Source organism: Monodon monoceros, unplaced genomic scaffold (assembly GCF_005190385.1).
Source record: "Monodon monoceros isolate NGI ecotype Baffin Bay Population unplaced genomic scaffold, NGI_Narwhal_1 Super_Scaffold_13, whole genome shotgun sequence".
NCBI classification, from domain to species: domain Eukaryota; kingdom Metazoa; phylum Chordata; class Mammalia; order Artiodactyla; family Monodontidae; genus Monodon; species Monodon monoceros.
In genome coordinates this window covers 14,767,228-14,785,387 of record NW_021703769.1, presented here as the reverse complement: position 1 = coordinate 14,785,387, position 18,160 = coordinate 14,767,228, and the positions used below count along the sequence as shown (strand labels likewise).

The window sequence follows — 18,160 nt, the reverse complement described above, 5'->3', positions numbered from 1 at the left end:
TTGCCAGCGAGAAAGCAGAGGCTCAGAGAGGTGAAGCGACTTGCTCAAGACTCACAGCCAGCTGATGGCACAACTAGGATTCTAGCTCAGGAGGCCCTCTGGTCCTGCCCCTCTTCCTGCCTCAGTCTGTCCATCTGAGACCAGGGAACAGCAGAGACCCCGCCTAACAGCAGAGACTCCTCTTTTCTGCCCCCTCCTCTCTCATGTGCCTGTCTTTCTCTCCCAATGTCCTCCTCCCTCTGGTCCAGGTTAGAGGCCCCAGACCCAGGGGTCCCCGATGGGCCTGTCCTCCCTCCACCTCCCACCTCCCTGCTCATGAGTGACTGAGGTCTCTAGTTTCAAACCTTCCCGGCCCCTGGGGGCATCTTCAGAGAAATAACAAGGCGGGAACATCACAGGGGTTGTATTCTAGATAAAGATGTATGATCCCAGTACTGTGGGACACCAGGTCATATCTCTGCTTCTAATCCTCAGTTTTTCCCTCTGAAAAATGAGAATCTTGGACTCCATGCTATCTAGGGCCCCTTTGTGAAATGGATGGAATGCACCCGGGGCAGGCAGAAGATGTTTATCTGTTTGTGATGCTGTGCCTTGTGAGACGTACGTTCATATCCAAGACATGGGTGGCCACTTTCTGGCTATGCGATATAACAGCACCTCACTTTTTGGAGGTACGTAGTCTTCCTCCTTCCTTATTTTAAATTTTATATACTTATTTGGCCTGGTCGCGCAGCACGTGGGATATAGTTCCCCAATCAGGGATCTAACCTGCACCCCCTGCATTGGAAGCGCAGAGACTTAACCACTGGACCGCCAGGGGAGTCCCTTAGTCTTCCTCTTTAAAAGAGGTGCCATGAGTACTGGGTTTTTTTAGGATTATTTTAAAGATTGAAAGGAAAAGCATAAACCAGAGCTTGCAATCTGGCTAGAATATATAAATATTTTTAGCCAAACAGTACATTTTATAATTTTGAAACATTTGCCAAATTTAACAGTGGGGGATTTCATATAAAAGAGAATTTCTAGCATTGTTGGGAAGGTAAATGATTCAGCAACACAGTCCTGCAATTTAACAAGAGCCGTGAGTCTCAAACTTGAGTGAAAATCAGAATCACTTAGCCAGGCGTTCAGACACAGATTTGAGATCTCCACCCGCAGAGTTTTGATCAGTAGGACAGGGGCGGGACCTGAGTTTCTGCATCAAACAGGTTTCTGGGGCTGCTGATGGTGCCGCTCGAGGGACCACACTTTGAAAACCATGAACTAAGCTAAGTAGAGCTGCTCTCTTCTCACGAGGGGAGCGTTCTCTCCAGTTTCCATAATCCCCACCATGCCTTATTATCCCCCCAGCCCCACTCCCACTCCAAATATTTCCATCCACATCAATCACCTGGCCTGGAAGGAACTCAAAATTGTGACCCCTGGGGTGGGCTCACAGTAAGTGTTCAGTAAAAGGTAGCTTGTTCTTATTTAACAATCTTCCGAACTAAGTATTATTATTCCTATTTTACAGTTGAAGCAACTGAAATTCAGCTAAGGGAAAGTGACTTGCTGGAGTTTAAAACAGCAGAAAATCAGAAAGAAGACACTTGCCAAAAACTATAAGTCATGTGGCCCCGGTTATTTCAATGTTACAAATACACAAACACACAAACGACACACAGGCAAATGTATCTGCTATTAACATAGATGATGCAGCAAAGATTGTGGACATGACTTCATGAGAGTAAAATTATATTTATCAAAAAAGGAAGAAAAGAAATAGAAAGGGAAAAGGAAAGGTTAAAATAGGAAGAGACATGAGTCAGCTGTAGACATGCCCACTCTAAGATGACTGTAAACAAGTGAACATTGAAGATATGAGAAATTCCCAGGAACAAGGATTATGCCTTTCAACATACAATGGAGCATTTCCCTCTTGGACTGTTGGACCCATTCGAACTCCCTTCTCTCCATGGAAACTTCTCTCTCTGAGGATAGGAGCTATTTTGTTGTTTTGTCACCTAGCGTCTCTTTGTCCTTTTCCTGATACAGTAGCCTGATTTTGCTTGAGGAATGACTCTTCCTCCACCCAGGACTGATGGGATTGGGTGTCAGTCAAAGTGCCTGCCCTACCCCCAGACCAAGAGTGGCCAATCAGATGCTCTCCCTGGAATTTAACCTTGATCGATAAATGGCAAAAGACCTAAAAATGGAGGTCATTCAGAGGTGGCCTGGGAAGACCTTAGCTCTTCCTCGCTTACCATCCTTTCCAAGTTGGGACCTTTTAGAACTCCCTTAAGTCCTTGAGCTGAACTAAATCAATTAGTGCTTTGGGTGCCAACAGAAGAGTCCAAAAGGATCTCACTTACGGGTAAAATCAGGAAGGGAGAATGGATGCCCACTACATCCCCACACCGTTGTCACAAATTCCTTCTCTGCTTCCAATAGCCAGAGTCAGTTTCTGTTGCTCATAACCAGCGAGATCTGCTGCCTTTACCAGGGTCACCACCAAGTTCCACATTTTTCTATCCAGCGGCCTTTCCTCAGCCATCCTCCTCCTCTAACTCACAGGTCAGGCCCTCATGGCATAAATGCAAACAAAATTCTTTACCAAAATTGGTTTCCACTTGGTCTCAGCACACACAAAAAAATAATAATGAAAAGCAGAGGTTCCCCATTTGAAGAACTTTGAGTATCTTCTGGTGAACCTCCGGGGCTTTTGAACGCACAGATCTCCAACGTCTTTCAAGGAAAATCATGGGAGACAGAGAGTGATAAGCTTGAATATCAGCCCCTGCCAGTATTGGTTATGTGACCTTGGAGAAGGGCTGAAACCTCTGAGCTTCAGCTTGTATCACTCTAAAACAGAAGCAAAACTTATTAAAATTATTGCAATATTAAGAGATTAGGATGTATGTGCAGGGCTTGGCACATAGTAGGTTGTCAATAAGTGGTAAAGGGTGTTTTATATTATTAATTCTACCTCTCTCAGAGTTACTTAGACATTCTCATCGACTCAGTTACTTTTACCAACACATCACGACAGGGAACTGCCTCTGCTACTTTCACCCTCTGAGGTACTAGCAATACTTCCACCTTCTCTGAGCCTCAGTTTCCTTCTATGTAAATGGAAGGATGACTCCCTCTCTATGGACACAATTCAAGATCTATATGTGCTCACAAATGTATAATGCTAGCAAATTGAATAGGCCACACTGCTAGTAAATTGGCAGAGCCAGAGTTTGAAGCCATGGACTCTGATCAAAGGTTTCAGTCATCACATATTTTATCCCTAATAAACATTTCATGAACAAGTGAATGAATGAATCAATGTCTGCTCAACATCTTTGCCTAAGTGTTCTAGAAGCACCATGGACTCAACGCTGACCAAACTGAATTTATTGTCCTTCCTTCTAAAGACTTGCTTCCCCTACCTTCCCCCAGAAGGCTGAATATTGTCCTTCATTCTACCTTCTTCTCAACCCCCGTGAGCAGTCTCATAGCAAAGTCCGTTGGTTGTACCTCCTCAGTTCTCAGCTGAAAGTTCTCTTCAGAATAAGATGCAGACACCTGATCGTAGAACTGCCCCACTTCCTGACAGCATCCATCCTGAGCAAAGCCAGCTTCCTGAAACTCTCCTGCAAGTAACCTCATGGAAACCCACATCCTGTAAGTCCTTCAACATCCTCTCAATGAGATGCCATATCATTCATTGTCCATTGCTCTAGTGAGTAATAAACCCAACTCGTTCCGTTTGTAAGTGGACTGTTTCTAGTGGTCTGTGGTTGGAAACATTGATAGGTATAAGACTTTTTCCTTATTGTGTAATTATTGTCTCCCCACATAAGCAGGCTTCCTGCTTCTGCCAGCTGGGCCGAATGCCCAGTAACAGCACTTCTCAATGATCCCCTGCAAACCACCCCCAACTCTGGTCTCTCCACCAGTGGTTTTGGGATTGGAGGACCTCAGTTTGCATCCCACCTCTCCCTTTTCCTAACTCTGTGACCTGGGGCCAGAAATCTCCCAGAGCCCCGTGTCATCAGGTACCGTGTGAGACCCGTGCTGCCCACGTCGTGAGGTTGCTGAGGAAGCAGTGGAGGCAACAGACATATATCCTGTCTCCCTGCAACGTCAAAGTCCTTGTAATAAGAACAATAGTGAGCTATATGACAGTTAACACTTAGCCCCTTTGATCAGGGGATAAAATAAAGGCAAGGTGGGGTGGGAAAAGGGCAGGATAGGGGTAAGGTCAGTCACTGAAGCAAGAGGGTTTTTGGTTACCTCTGACGAAGAAGGAGACCTATTTGGAAGAGAGACTGTGGCTCTCCTCTGGCACTGGGAGAACTTCATGAGGGTGGACTTCTAAAAGGGGACACTTCAGCAATCAATGCTATTTGTTCCTTTACTACAGTCGACAGCACATTTAAAAAGCAGTCAGGAACCAAGGAAACTAAACCTCTATGTGCTTCTAGAAAATTTGCTTTTGTAAGTGGTGTGCAGAGAACTTTAGCAGCCTAATCAACATGGTCCTCAAAAGGGCCCAAACCTGGGGATTTCTTAAGGCAGATACCATCATCCTCTTTTACAAAGAAAGAATCTGTGGCTCAGAGAGGTGAAGTGACTTGCCCAAGATCACACAGCAACATAGTGAGTTACTGAAGCCAATCTCTTTTCATGAATACCAACTCATTTTCCCATTCACTGTTATAAATTAATAATTATTAAATAACATATATTTATAGTAGTACTCTTACCGTTATCTGATCACACATTCACTAAAAGTTTACTCTGCCAATACTTGTACAAAGCATTTAACAAATATCATATCTTTTTAACTGTCATCACAACTTTATGAGATTGATAGAGAAAGAGAAATGCAGCCTCTGAGTTCCAGGACCTGACCTGACATCACAGCGCGCCTTATGTTCTCCTCCTCGACAGAAACATTTCAGAAACCTTCAACATCAGACAAGGCCATTCTGTGTGCATGATGGATCAAGACAAAAATAGGACATTCGGTAATGATGTTTGAACACTGACAAAAAGAGGTAAATTATACAAACCACCAAAATATCCAAGCATCCCCCTGTATTGAGTGACTGCTGCGTCTTTACCAAGTACAGCTGTAACCTCTAGCTAGTCTTCCCTTCTCAGAGTTAAGATACCCATTCAGAGAAATGCCCCACGTCCTGAGAGCATCCACCCAGAGCAGAGCCAGCTTCCTGAAACACACCCCCCCGCCAACCAAATCACCTAACACAAGCCCTCATCCTATAAGTTCTATCTAACATTCTCTTAATGAGACGTCATATTGTCTTCCAAGGTGATTCGTATTCCTTGCTGCAGCAATAAACCCAACTAGTTCAACTAGGAAAGGGAGTGTTTCTAGGTGTCTCTGGCTAGTTAAAAAGTACAAGCTAGGGCTTCCCTGGTGGCGCAGTGGTTGAGAGTCCGCCTGCCGATGCAGGGGACACGGGTTCGTGCCCCGGTCCGGGAAGATCCCACATGCCGCGGAGCGGCTGGGCCCGTGAGCCATGGCCGCTGAGCCTGCGCGTCTGGAGCCTGTGCTCCGCAGCGGGGGAGGCCGCGACAGTGAGAGGCCCACGTACCGCAAAAAAAAAAAAGTACAAGCTAGAGACGTCTCTGGCTAGTTAAAAAGTACAAGCATTATCCTTATTTTATAATTAAAGAAAGTAAAGCGGAGAGATGTTGGGAAATTTGCCCAAGACTATAAGGAAGTGAGTAACAGAATCGGCGCCATCTGCGTCCTTGTTTATTTGAATACTACGCTTGCTGTGGTCCCCGTGCCTCACTGTCCTCGTCTGTAGTGAAGCAGATACTCTCGGTTCTCCAAAGGTGCCTCCAGCCCGCATCTTCCCGGAGGCAGGAGCGTGAAAACATTGTCAAAGTCGCTCTACTTGGAGCTGGGACCTGCTGTGTTACAAAACTCATACGGCAGCTAAGTGACACCTCCGTGTCACCGCTTCCTCCCTTGAAGGATTCTTAGGATGATTAAGCGAAGAATGCAGGCAAAATGTTAACACAGAGCCAGGCACACTGAAAGGGTAGTTGCCCTTCCTTAACTGAAGTAAGAAGCCCCCTCCCCACACGTGACCTCAGTCAAGGGGATTCCTACTGCAAATGGACAACTGAGTCTCATGCTCCTTTCTTTGTTCTTCTGAGAGTCCAGGAGAACAACCTTTACACCCAAATTTGACCTGGCCCAAGAAGTAAAGAAAGAAGGCTTTCATGTTGAGGTGTCTCTCACCCGGGTTTTTGTGTAGCTTGGGGTGGCCATTAAGAGGTAGATGGTGCTGTAATGGGTGTGCTTCCTATACCTGGCAGGGCCCAGTGTGAGGACAGGAAAAGGGGAGGTGCCGGCTGCTCTGCAGAAGACTGCGAAGGACCAGCATCTCCGTGGACCCTAGTGATGAAGGTTCTTAGGGGCAAACCACAGAATCCACTCCAGTTAGTTTAATTTGAATTTATTGGAATATAAGCCAGACTGTTTGAAGCCACAGAAGGAAAATGTACAACATCACTGTGAGGGAAAGGGGCTTCTTTATTGAAAAGACCTCTGCCACCACTGATGCTGAGAACTGGATTCCAGAATTTCCACCTTGGCCACCCACAAGGAGAGCAGTGATGGTGGGGTGCGGGATGAAGGTGAGGACGCAGTGAGGATGTGGCTTGAGGCAAGAATCCTGACATGAGGAATGCGCTCTTGCATTCACTCCTTCCTTCCTTAAATAATTATGGACCGTCTCCTTTATGCCAGGACCTGTGCTAAGTGCTAGGGATAAAGGGAACACTTGCTCTCATGGTGCTTAGAATCCACTGGATGAGATAGAACTAAGGCAAGTAGACCCATGTTGGGAAGGAGAGAGGCAGGGTTCTGCTGAGGAGGGTGGGGTTGAGACAGACTCAGAAGAGACCACACTGTTTCAGAAGCAGCCACAGCCCAGCCCCGCGTGGCTCCTCCTTGGACTTCAGAGTTTCGGGGTGGTACAGTTCGAAGGTCCTCTGCAAAAAGAAAGGAACTTGCTGATTGACATCTCTGAAGCCCCAGACCTGGACACCGCTGACCTTGACAGATCCTAGACTTTCCCAGAAATATGCAACCACAGTCCACCCAGGACCAGAATGACCAAGAAGAAGGAAGTGAGTTTTTCAAGCCTAGGTGGGGTGCTCAGGAGAACTTCGGACATGCTCTGTAGGGTGGCTGACTCAGTGTTCCTATCTGAGAAAAGGGGAGCATGTGAGGAAGCTCAGATTCTCATGACGGGGCTTCTAGGGTGACCTTCTGCCAAGCTGGCCCGTGGAGGATGTGCTCAGTGTGTGGTTTCACAGGACACTGCAGCCACTTGTCCTGGGAGGCAGCAAGGAGGAAAGACACTGTGCAGGTGTGAATGGTGGGTGGCCCCCTGAGCTCCACCTCTTTTTCTCAGCCCTTCCCCTCACACCCTGTCCTGCCCCCTTCCTTACCCGTGGGTCCCCACATGACCACCGCAGGTCTTCATGCAGTCCTCTGCCGTCAGGAAGTTGTTCTTCTTCCCACGGCAGCCGCCATATATAAAGATGTCGCAGTGCCCGGACTTGGCGTTGTAGAAGTACCTGATCTTCCAGGCCCTGCAGAGACCCACGTACTGAGGCTCCAGGCAGAAGGCAGGCTGAGAACCTTATGGGATGGGAGGGGCTATGGGTCAGTTATGAGGGCCGTCATCAGTTTGGTCTACAATGTCAACAACTGAAACCACCCGTGTGTCTGCAATAGAGAATGTTAGGGTTATGGGGACGGGTCAAATTGAAAAGGCCATTTGCCAACTTGCTTTCTGGGATATTATTATTAATGTTCCTAGGTGTGACATGATATGTTAAACATGCACAAATTGATATCTCCATCATGAAGTATTTTAAGATTAATTGGTATCATGCTTTTGATTAGGTTCCAAAAACTCTACCAAAAATGAATAAAAAATGGCAGACAAGGTAAAAAATATTCGTCATATGTCAGTAATTATTGGAGCTGGTACCTGGGTTTTATAATACTATTCTCTACATTACTTGTATGGTAAAGAGTTTCCACCATTAATAAAAAAGTGTGAAGGAATCAGGCTGTAATGGAGAAAGGCATGAAGAAAACATACCAGTGTGTTCTCTTTTGTTACGGCACAGGGACTCTCTAAATTGAATATTGACGCTATATTGATACTGTGACTTATAATAAACAATATATATATATATATATATTTGTTCTTTGTAATATCCTGGCACAGAGATATCTTAAAAACCTTGCTATTTCCTAAGTGCTGAAAGCAATGAAAGTGTCTTTTGTTATGTGAACTAGGTGACTTTTGGGAAGACCCTAGTAACCCCAGAATGGGTTCTGGTTGCCAGGGGAAACCACTGCCTGACAGGAGGGTTGCAACTTTCATTCCTACCCTCTCCCTCGTGGCCTCCCATCCACAGTTCAGCCCGCCACCCAACCTCAGGGATCCGAGAGGAGCTGGAGGTTGAACAGTCACCAATGACTAATGATTTAATGCATCATGACTAAATAATGAAGCCTCCATAGAAACCTCAACAGAGGAAGAGATTCATGTTGTTCAAAAGGACTGGCATCGACCCAGGGAGCAACATAGGTACTCGTTCCATCATTGCTCACCTGGACCCCTGCAGCAGCCTGCTCCCTGGGCCTCTGTCTCTGCCCTTGGTCCCCTAGAGGCCACTCTCTGCACTGCAGCCACAGGGATCCTATCCCATTGCTCCCATGACCAGTCCCTCAGTGACTCCCCATCTCTCTCACAGTCAAATTCCGATTCTCATCCTACCAGGCTGGTCAGGACCTGTCCCCATGGCCTCTTTGGTCTCATCGCTTCCGCCCTCCTCCCCTCCCACCCACTCAGCTCCAGCCACCCTGGTGATTGCTGCCGCTGGTTCACAGCAGGCACGTTCTTTCTGCAGCCTCTGCTCCAACGCCCCCTTATCACAGAGGGTTTCGCTGATCAGTCTACGGAAAGAGCACAGCCACCTTTATCCCCATCCTCTCTACCTTCAAAACCTCATAACCTAGCAGAGCATTTCCCCTTTTGCTCTTGTGGGTCTCACTCTGAGAAGGCAAGGTATTTTTCCATATTCTGTCTACAGCTCTTTCCCCACACCGAAAACCAAGCCTGTAGGGACTTAATAAATATATGGCCAGGGAACGAATCTTCCATTTCATGCTCATGCCAAGCGCATAGTCATTGAATAGAATGGAGATAATGGAATTCCTGTTAGTGCAAAGTCTCCTTGATGATGGGGCAGGTCTACGTGATTATCAATCTACCTCCCATTCTATATCCTGAGAGGGTAATAAAATGATAGTCAAAAAGGCACAAGGGAAAGGGCCTTGAGCCTTTACTAAGACTGTATCAGCCGTGGTCCCAGGAGCAACTCACAGAAGCGTTGTGTTTCTTGCTTTCCCTGCAGTTGCTCTGCTCAGTGGTCCCACGTCTTTCTGATTAATTTTAATCCTAGAGGAATAATCATTATTTGACACCTAAATATTTTTTCTTTCCCGAAGGAGGTATGTAGAGAAATTTTTTCAATTTAGCACATCTTGGTGGAAAATGGACAAAATTGGCCATGAAATGTGTTTAAACTCTTTAAATGCATGACTGGTAAGCTGTTCAAACAACCCATGTAACGTGGTTCCCGTTTTCAAGTGAGGAAACTGCAGAAGACTCGCCCCAGGACACACGGCATGTGGGTCGTAGGGTCAGGACAAGATACTGTCATGTCACAACCCGTTAGATAAACTACCTGATTCTGCCAGGAATTCTGAAAATACAGGTAACTGGTAAGAGTTTCTGGCTGCACTGTCCAGCTTTCATTATTCCCCTGTCCTAAGCCTCATTGGAGCCCCCAAATCACAGGGAAGACTTGAGTCTGGTTTTTCCCTGACACCAGATAGGTGGCGTCTCTGCCAACACCAAACAATTCCCTAAACACCCACTGGGCATCCCAGAAGGCAATTCACTTCTGATACTAAATCCATGGAGTTAGTGCAGATCCCGCAGGTTGAGAGCTCAAGACCGTCCTCACATCAAATGCGAGCCATGTGGTCCGGAGTCACTCATGCTTGTGACCAACTGGCTAAAACTCGGAGGTTCCATGACCCTACCTCCATGTTCACTAACCAATAGAAGTGCAGACAGAACTCAGGAAAACCCTTTACTTACCGTTCCCAGGTTATCATAAAGGGTAAAGCACAGGGACAGCGAAATGGAGGAGATGCGCAGGGCAAAGGGGGAGCAGAGGTGTGCGGAGGCCCCGTGCCCTCGTAGAGCGCACCCCCCACAGCACCTCCATGTGCTCACCACCCCGAAAGCTCTCTGAACCCCAATATTTATGGATTTTTATTGAGGTGTCAATAATAGACATATTGATTGAATCATTGGCCATTGTTGATTGATCTCCAACTCAATACCCTCCCGTCTCCCCAGAGATGCTGGGATGCGGGCTGTTGAAAGTTGTAACCTCTAAACACATGACTGGGTTTTTTTGGAGACCAGCCCCATCCTACAGGTCTCTCCGTGGCCTTCCTTTTCTCACCTCATTACCAAAAAAAACCCCAGTAAATTCCAGGAGTTTCTGGAGGTCTGTTCCAGGATCAGGGCAAGGATCAAATATTTGATCTTTTTATTACACTACAGTGAAGTTAAGGGACATGGCAATGACCAGGAATAGAGAGTCTCAGGGATGGGATTCCTGATCTGGTAGAAGTAGGCGGCATATATATTTTTTAATTTTAATTTTAATTTTCTTTCCTATTGAGAGTCAGGAAATGTCCCTGGAGTTAAAACTGCCCAACTTCCCAGGAGAAATCCAGAGAGGCTGTCAGCATCCACCCCACCCCTGCTCCCCAACCCCTTCCACGGACTCCCCTCACTCCCCCCTCCCTCCAGCCTGTAGAGGAGAGGTGGGTCAGGACTTACCTTCGGCCTGGTTGCTGGTTTCACCCCCCGGGATGCCGGCCACCAGGGTGCCCAGGAGGACGAGAAGGGTGATGGAGAGGCAGAGCCGGCTCATGTTCGTGGCCTTGCAGGAGGGCTTCTGAGGAAAGCTGGGGGCTGACAGAGCTTTTCATATCCCAGCTGAGGGGTGGGACAGGCAGTGAGGAGGGGAGTGAGGAAAGGGTGGAGCTGGGCTGGGTCCTGTTTATTGTGTAATCTCCCCACCTAACCTGCTTCTGCCTGCTGGGGCCAAATGCTCAGTAACAGCGCTTCTCAGACTTGACTCTGCCTGTGGGTCTCGTGGAAACACAGATTGTGATTCCACAGGTGGAATTTTGTCCAATATGTTGACTCAGGGAGCGTCCCAGCACCTAGAGCAGTGCATGGCAGGTGATGAGTGAATGAGAGCAAATCAAAGGATGGATAAGTGAACAACAGTGTGTTAGCTCAGGTCCTCCTTTTCAACTCCTGCAGGTTTCATTACAGCTGGGAATTATGTGCTTCACCCTCACCCCTACCACTGCCTAACTCAGAAGACAGGTGTGACACAAGACACCTTCCTGCAACCATTGCCACAACTTCTCAGCTGGATGGACACTTGCTGTTTACCTGGCACTGGCCCAGGCAGAAGCCCTCCTGAGGCAGCAGCCCTGTTTTCTCAGTAGAAAAAGGAGTAAGGGGTGTGGGCAGAGGGGAAGCAGGGAGCTGAACACGTCTCCACAGCATGACCTCCCATTTCCCCTCACCAGGTTTCAGAAACAGGAGAGCTGCCTGCCTGAGTGGACCTCAGGGGAGCTTGGAAGATCGCCCACAATAGCCTCCATCCTCCTGTCTCTCCCCCAGTGGTTTTGGAGCCATAGGACCTCAGTTTGGGTACCAGCTCTGTCTTTTCCTAACTTTGTGCCCTGAAGACTTAAATCTCCCAGAGCCCTGTGTTTCAAGTGTCACATGAGGTCAATGCTGTCAACATCATGCGTTTTTGTGGAAGAAGTGGAGGCAATAGACATATATTCTTCTCCCTGAGAAGTCAAAGTCCTTTGTAATAATAATAATAATGTCATTACAGCAGACAAAACTTAGCTTCTTCTATGTGTCAGACATTATCCTAACTACTTGACATATATTAACTCATCTAATCCTCAAAAATCTTAAAAGAGGTGGTGAGGAATTTTTGATGTTTCCTCATGTTACAGAGGAGGAACCTGAGGTAAAAAGAAAGAATTTGCCTAAAGATATACAGTGTAGAGAGAGTATCTGAACCCAGGGATCCGGCTTCAGAGTCTGTGCACATGCACTCTACTGCTTTGTAAGCTGAAACTATAGTGCACATGTGAGGGCTTACACACCCACAATCTCTTTACTCACTCCCATACATTCACTCCCAGTTACAACCATGTAGCACCAATGCCCCCTCAACTCACTCATCCACACATACTCAAGCAATCTGCCACTAACACACACACACACACACACACACACACCCTGTGACCTACTTCCAGGGTCAAGGAGAAGGGAGCTGGCTCAATGCCCAGAGGCCCCAGAAGCAAGCCCAGCCAAGTGTCAAACGGGCACACAGCTGGGTGATGAGCTGCAGAGGACAGGAGGGGCTGTCTTCCTCGCACAAAGTCACCCTTTCCCTTGAGAAGGGCAGGAGCTCTCAATACCGAGCTGCCCCCGGACAGAAGGGCTTCAGGAGCGGGGTACTCACAAAACAAGCCACTGTGTGTAGAGGGTCTACTCTCTCCTGAGACATTTCACATGTATGATTTCATTTAGCCTCATGTCGACCCTACAACATCTGGGATTCTCATCCCATTTTGCCAGCGAGGAAGCAGAGGCTCAGAGAGGTGAAGCGACTTGCTCAGGACTCACAGCCAGCTGATGGCACAACTAGGATTCTAGCTCAGGAGGCCCTCTGGTACTGCCCCTCTTCCTGCCTCAGTTTGTCCATCTGAGACCAGGGAACAGCAGAGACCCCGCCTAACAGCAGAGATTCCACTTTTTTCCATCCTCCTCTCTCATGTGTCTGTCTTTCTCTCCCAGTGTCCCCTCTCCTCCGGTCCTCCTCCCTCTGGTCCAGGTTAGAGGCCCCCAGACCCAGGGACCCCTGATGGGCCTGTCTTCCCTCCACCTCCCACTTCCCTGCTCATGAGTGACTGAGTCTCTAGTTTCAAACCTTCCCGGCCCCTGGGGGCATCTTCAGAGAAATCGCAAGGCGGGAACATCACAGGGGTTGTATTCTGGATAAAGACCAGTGATCCCAACACTGTGGGACACCAGGTCATATCTCTGCTTCTAATCCTCAGTTTTTCCCTCTGAAAAATGAGAATCTTGGACTCCATGCTATCTAGGGCCCCTTTGTGAAATGGATGGAATGCACCCGGGGCAGGCAAAAGATATTTATCTGTTTGTGATGCTGTGCCCTGTGAGGTACATTCATATCCAAGACACGAGTGGCCACTTTCTGGCTACGTGATATAACAGCACCTCACTCTTTGGAACCACATAGTCTTCCTCCTTAAAAGTGGTGTCATGAATACTGTTTTTTTTAAGGATTATTTTAAGGATTAAAAGGAAAAGCATAAACCAGAGGTTCAAATATGGCTAGAATATAAGTATTGTTAGCCCATACAGTGCAATTTACAATTTGAAACATTTGCCAAGATTGAACAGTGGGGGATTTCTTAAAAAAGTAAATTTCTAGTATTGTTGGGAAAAGTAAACGATCTGGCTACACAGTCCTGCAATTTAACAAGAGCAGTGAGTCTCAAAATTGAGTGAGCGTCAGGATCACTTAGCCAGTTGTTCAAACACACGTTTGAGATCCACCCCCAGAGTTTTGATCAGTAGGACAGGGGTGGGACCTAAGATCTGCATCTAACAGGTTTCCAGAGCTGCTGACAGTACTGCTCAAGGGATCACAGTTTGAAAACCATGAGCTAAGCTAAGCAGAGCTGCTCTCTTCTAACGAGGGGAGCGTTCTCTCCAGTTTCCATAATCCCCACCATTACTTAATGTCGCCCCAGCCCCACTCCAAATACCTCCATCCTCAACACTCAACTGATCTGGAATGAATTTAAAATTGTGACCTGTGGGGTGGGCTCACAATAAGTGTTCAGTAAAAGGTAGCTTGTTCTTGTTCAACACTCTTATGAAGTAAGTATTATTATTCTTATTTTACAGATGAAGAAACCGAAGTTCATCTAAGGGAAAGTGACTTGCTGGACGAAAAACAGCTGAAAATCACAAGGAAGAACTTGCAAAAAATGTCATGTGGTCCCGCTAATTTCAATGGTGTAAATACACAAACACATAAACAACACACAGGCAAATCTATCTGATATTAACATAGATGATGCATCAAATATTGTGGACACGACTTCATGAGTGTAAAATCATATTTATCAAGAAAGGGAAGAAGAAAAAGTTAAAATGGAAGGTTACATGAGTCAGCTGCAAACATGCTTACTCTAAGGTAACTGTAAACAAGTGACATTGAAGACCTGAGAAATTCCCGGGAGCAAACAGGATGCCTTTCACCATACAATGGAGCTTTCTCCGCTTGGACTGTTGAACCCATTCAAACTCCCTTCTCTCCATAGAAACTTCTCTCTCTGAGTATATGGGCTATTTTGTGGCTTTGTCACCTAGCGTCTCTTTGTCCTTTTCCTGATACACTAGCCTGATTTTGCTTGAGGAATGACTATTCCTCCACCCAGGACTGGTGGGATTGGGCCGCCTGTCAATCAAAGTGCCTGCCCTACCCCCAGACCAAGAGTGGCCAATCAGATGCTCTCCCTGGAATTTAATCTTGATCGATGAATGGCAAAAGACCTAAAAATGGTTATTCAGAGGTGGCCTGGGAAGACCTTAGTTCTTCCTTGCTTACCATCCTTTCCAAGCTGAGATCTTTTAGCACTCCCCTCGGTCCGTGAGCTGAACTAAATCAATTAGTGCTATGGGTGCCAATAGTAGAGTGCAAAAGGATCTCACTTAAGGGTACAATCAGGAAGGGAGAATGGATGCCCACTACATCCCCACACCGTTGTCACAAATTCCTTCTCTGCTTCCAATAGCCAGAGTCAGTTTCTGTTGCTCATAACCAGCGAGATCTGCTGCCTTTACCAGGGTCACCACCAAGTTCTGCATTTTTCTATCCAGTGGCCTTTTCTCAGCCATCCTCCTCCTCTAACTCACAGGTCAGGCCCTCATGGCATAAATGCGAACAAAATTCTTTACCAAAATTGGTTTCCACTTGGTCTCAGCATAAAATAATGATGAAAAGCAGAGCTTCCTATTTGAAGAATTTTGTGTCTCCTCTGGTGAATCGTCGCGGCTTTTGAAGGCACAGCTTTTAAACCTCTTTCAAGGAAAATCATGGGAGAGAGAGAGTGTTGAGTTTGAATCCCAGCACCTGCCAGTATTGGTTATGTGACCTTGGAGAAGGGATGAAACCTCTGAGCTTCAGCTTGAATGTCTTTAAAATGGAAAAAAAAAAGTATTAAGATTGTTTTGATGTTTTTAGATGAAGATGTATGCACAGGGCTTGGTACATAGTAGGTTGTCAATAGTGGTGATGGGTGTTTTACATTATTAATTTACCTCTCTCAGTTACTTAGACATTCTCATCGACTCAGTGAATTTTACCAGCACATCAGGACAGGGAACTCTCGTTGCTACTTTCACCCTCTGAGGTACTAGCAATCCCCACCTTCCCTGAACCTCAGGTTCCTCCTATGTAAATGGAAGGATGACTCCATCTCTGTGGATACCGTTCAAAATTTATCTTCACTCACAGATATAAAGCACTAGCAAACTGATTAGGCCACACACCTAGTAAATTGGCAGAGCCAGAGTTTGAAGCCATGGACTCTGATCAAAGGTTTCAGTCGTCACATATTTTATCCCTAATAAACATTTCATGAACAAGTGAATGAATGAATCAACGTCTACTCAACTTCTTTGCCTATGTGCTCTCCAAGCACCATGGACTCAACATTGACCAAAGTGAATTTATTGTCTTTCCTTCTAAAGACTTGCTTCCCCTACCTTCCCCCAGAAGGCTGAGTATTGTCCTTCATTCTACCTTCTTCTCAACCCCCGTGAGCAATCTCATAGCAAAGTCCGTTGGTTGTACCTCCTCAGTTCTCAGCTGAAAGTTCTCTTCAGAATAAGATGCAGACACCTGATCGTAGAACTGCCCCACTTCCTGACAGCATCCATCCTGAGCAAAGCCAGCTTCCTGAAACTCTCCTGCAAGTAACCTCATGGAAACCCACATCCTGTAAGTCCTTCAACATCCTCTCAATGAGATGCCATATCATTCATTGTCCATTGCTGCAGTGAGTAATAAACCCAACTCGTTCAGTCCAAGAATACACAATGGAGAAAAGACAGTCTCTTAAGCAAATGATGTTGGGAAAGCTGAACAGCTACATGTAAATCGATTAAATCAGAATACACCCTCACACTGTATACAAAAATAAACTCAAAATGGATTAAAGACCTAAATATAAGACATGCACCATAAAACTAGAAGAGAACATAGGCAAAACATTCTTGGACATAAATCGTAGCAATATTTTTATGGATCAGTCTCCCATGCCAAAAGAAATAAAAGCAAAAATAAATAAATGGAACCTCATCAAACTTAAAAGCTCTTGCACAGCAAAGGAAACTATCGACAGAATAAAAATGCAACCTACCGAATGAGAGAAAATATTTGCAAAAAATGAGACCAACAGGGGGTTAATATCCAAAGTATACAAACAACTCATGCAACTCAATACTGAAAAAACAAAAAATCCAATCAAAAAGTGGTCAGAAAACCTAAACAGACATTTCTCCAAAGAACACGTGCAGATGGCCTCAGGCACATGAAAAGATGTCAACATTGTTAATTATTGGAGTAATGGAAATCAAAACCACAGTGACGTATCACATCACAGCAGTCAAAATGGCTATCATTGAGAAGTCTACAAATAATAAATGCAGGAGAGAGTGTGGAAAAAGAGAAGCTTCGTACACTCTGGTGTGAATGTAAACTGGTGCAGCCCCCATGGAAAACAGTATGGAGGTTCCTTAAAAAAACTAAAAAGAGGGCTTCCCTGGTGGCGCAGTGGTTAGGAATCTGCCTGTCAATGCAGGGGACACAGGTTCAAGCCCTGTTCTGGGAAGATCCCACATGCTGCAGAGCAACTAAGCCCGTGCGCCACAACTACTGAGCCTGCGCTCTAGAGTCCGTGAGTCACAACTATTGAGCCCACATGCCACAACTACTGAAGCCCACGCGCCTAGAGCCGTGCTCCACAGCAAGAGAAGCCACCGCCATGAGAAGCCCACACACCGCAACGAAGAGTAACCCCTGCTCACCGCAACTAGAGAAAGCCCTTGCACAACAACGAAGACCCAACGCAGCCAAAAATGAATAAATAAAATAAATAAATTAAAAATAAATAAAAGAAATAATGCTAGAAAAAAAAACTAAAAGGAGAACTTCTATATGATCCAGCAATTCCTCTCCTGCGTATATATCTGGAAAAATGAAAACTTTAATTTGAAAATATACATGCACCTCAATGTTCATAGAAGCCCTGTTTACAGTAGCCAAGACATGTAAACAATGCAAGTGTCCATCAACAGAGGACTGGCTTAAGAAGTGTGGTGTGAAAATAGAAATGGATTCACAGGATTTCCCTAACCATCCAGTTTTTAAGACTCGGCACTTCCAAGGCAGGGAACTTGTGTTTGATCCCTGGTCAGGGAACTAAGATCCCACATGCTGCATGGTGTGGCCAAACAGAGAAACAAAACAAACCAACAAAAAACAAAAAAAGAAATGGACTCACCAACATAGAAAACAAACTTATGGTTACCAAAGTGGAAAGGAGGGGGAAGAATATAATTTGGGGAATATGACAAGCACAGAGCCTGACAAATGGCCATTGCCCACTAAACGTGAGCTTGATCTTCTTGAGCTGGAGTAGGAAGCCCCTCCCCGCACATGACGACAGGGAAGGGGGTTCCTTGAGCCCCAAGCTCCTTCCTTTCTCCTTCTGAGAATCCAGGAAAAATTCCTGCCCCAAAGTTTGACATGGCCCAAGAAGTAAAGGACAAAAGCGTTCATGTTGGGGTGTCTGTCACCCAGTTTTTTGTGTATACTGGGGTAGCCATTAAGAGGT

At 46.0% G+C, this 18,160-nt stretch overlaps 1 protein-coding gene across 1 annotated transcript; it reads right to left on the bottom strand.

Annotated features, from left to right (window-relative positions):
- Nucleotides 1-6,314: 6,314 nt before the first annotated feature.
- LOC114893937 (spleen trypsin inhibitor I-like) lies at nucleotides 6,315-11,055 on the bottom strand. The gene is made up of 5 exons (XM_029219928.1): nucleotides 10,962-11,055; nucleotides 7,482-7,660; nucleotides 7,413-7,425; nucleotides 6,615-6,775; nucleotides 6,315-6,320 (listed from the first exon to the last, which is right to left on the bottom strand). The coding sequence occupies exons 1-5, from the start codon at nucleotides 11,053-11,055 to the stop codon at nucleotides 6,315-6,317; spliced, it is 453 nt and encodes a 150-aa protein (XP_029075761.1).
- Nucleotides 11,056-18,160: the final 7,105 nt, after the last annotated feature.

What these genes read in the sequence shown, in the direction of transcription:
- LOC114893937 (XM_029219928.1), bottom strand. Translation starts at nt 11,055, where the DNA reads ATGAGCCGGCTCTGCCTCTCCATCACCCTTCTCGTCCTCCTGGGCACC. An exon ending in AACCAGCAACCAGGCCGAAG is followed by an intron (nt 7,661 to 10,961) that starts GTAAGTCCTGAC and finishes CCATCCCATAAG; the next exon opens with GTTCTCAGCCTGCCTTCTGC.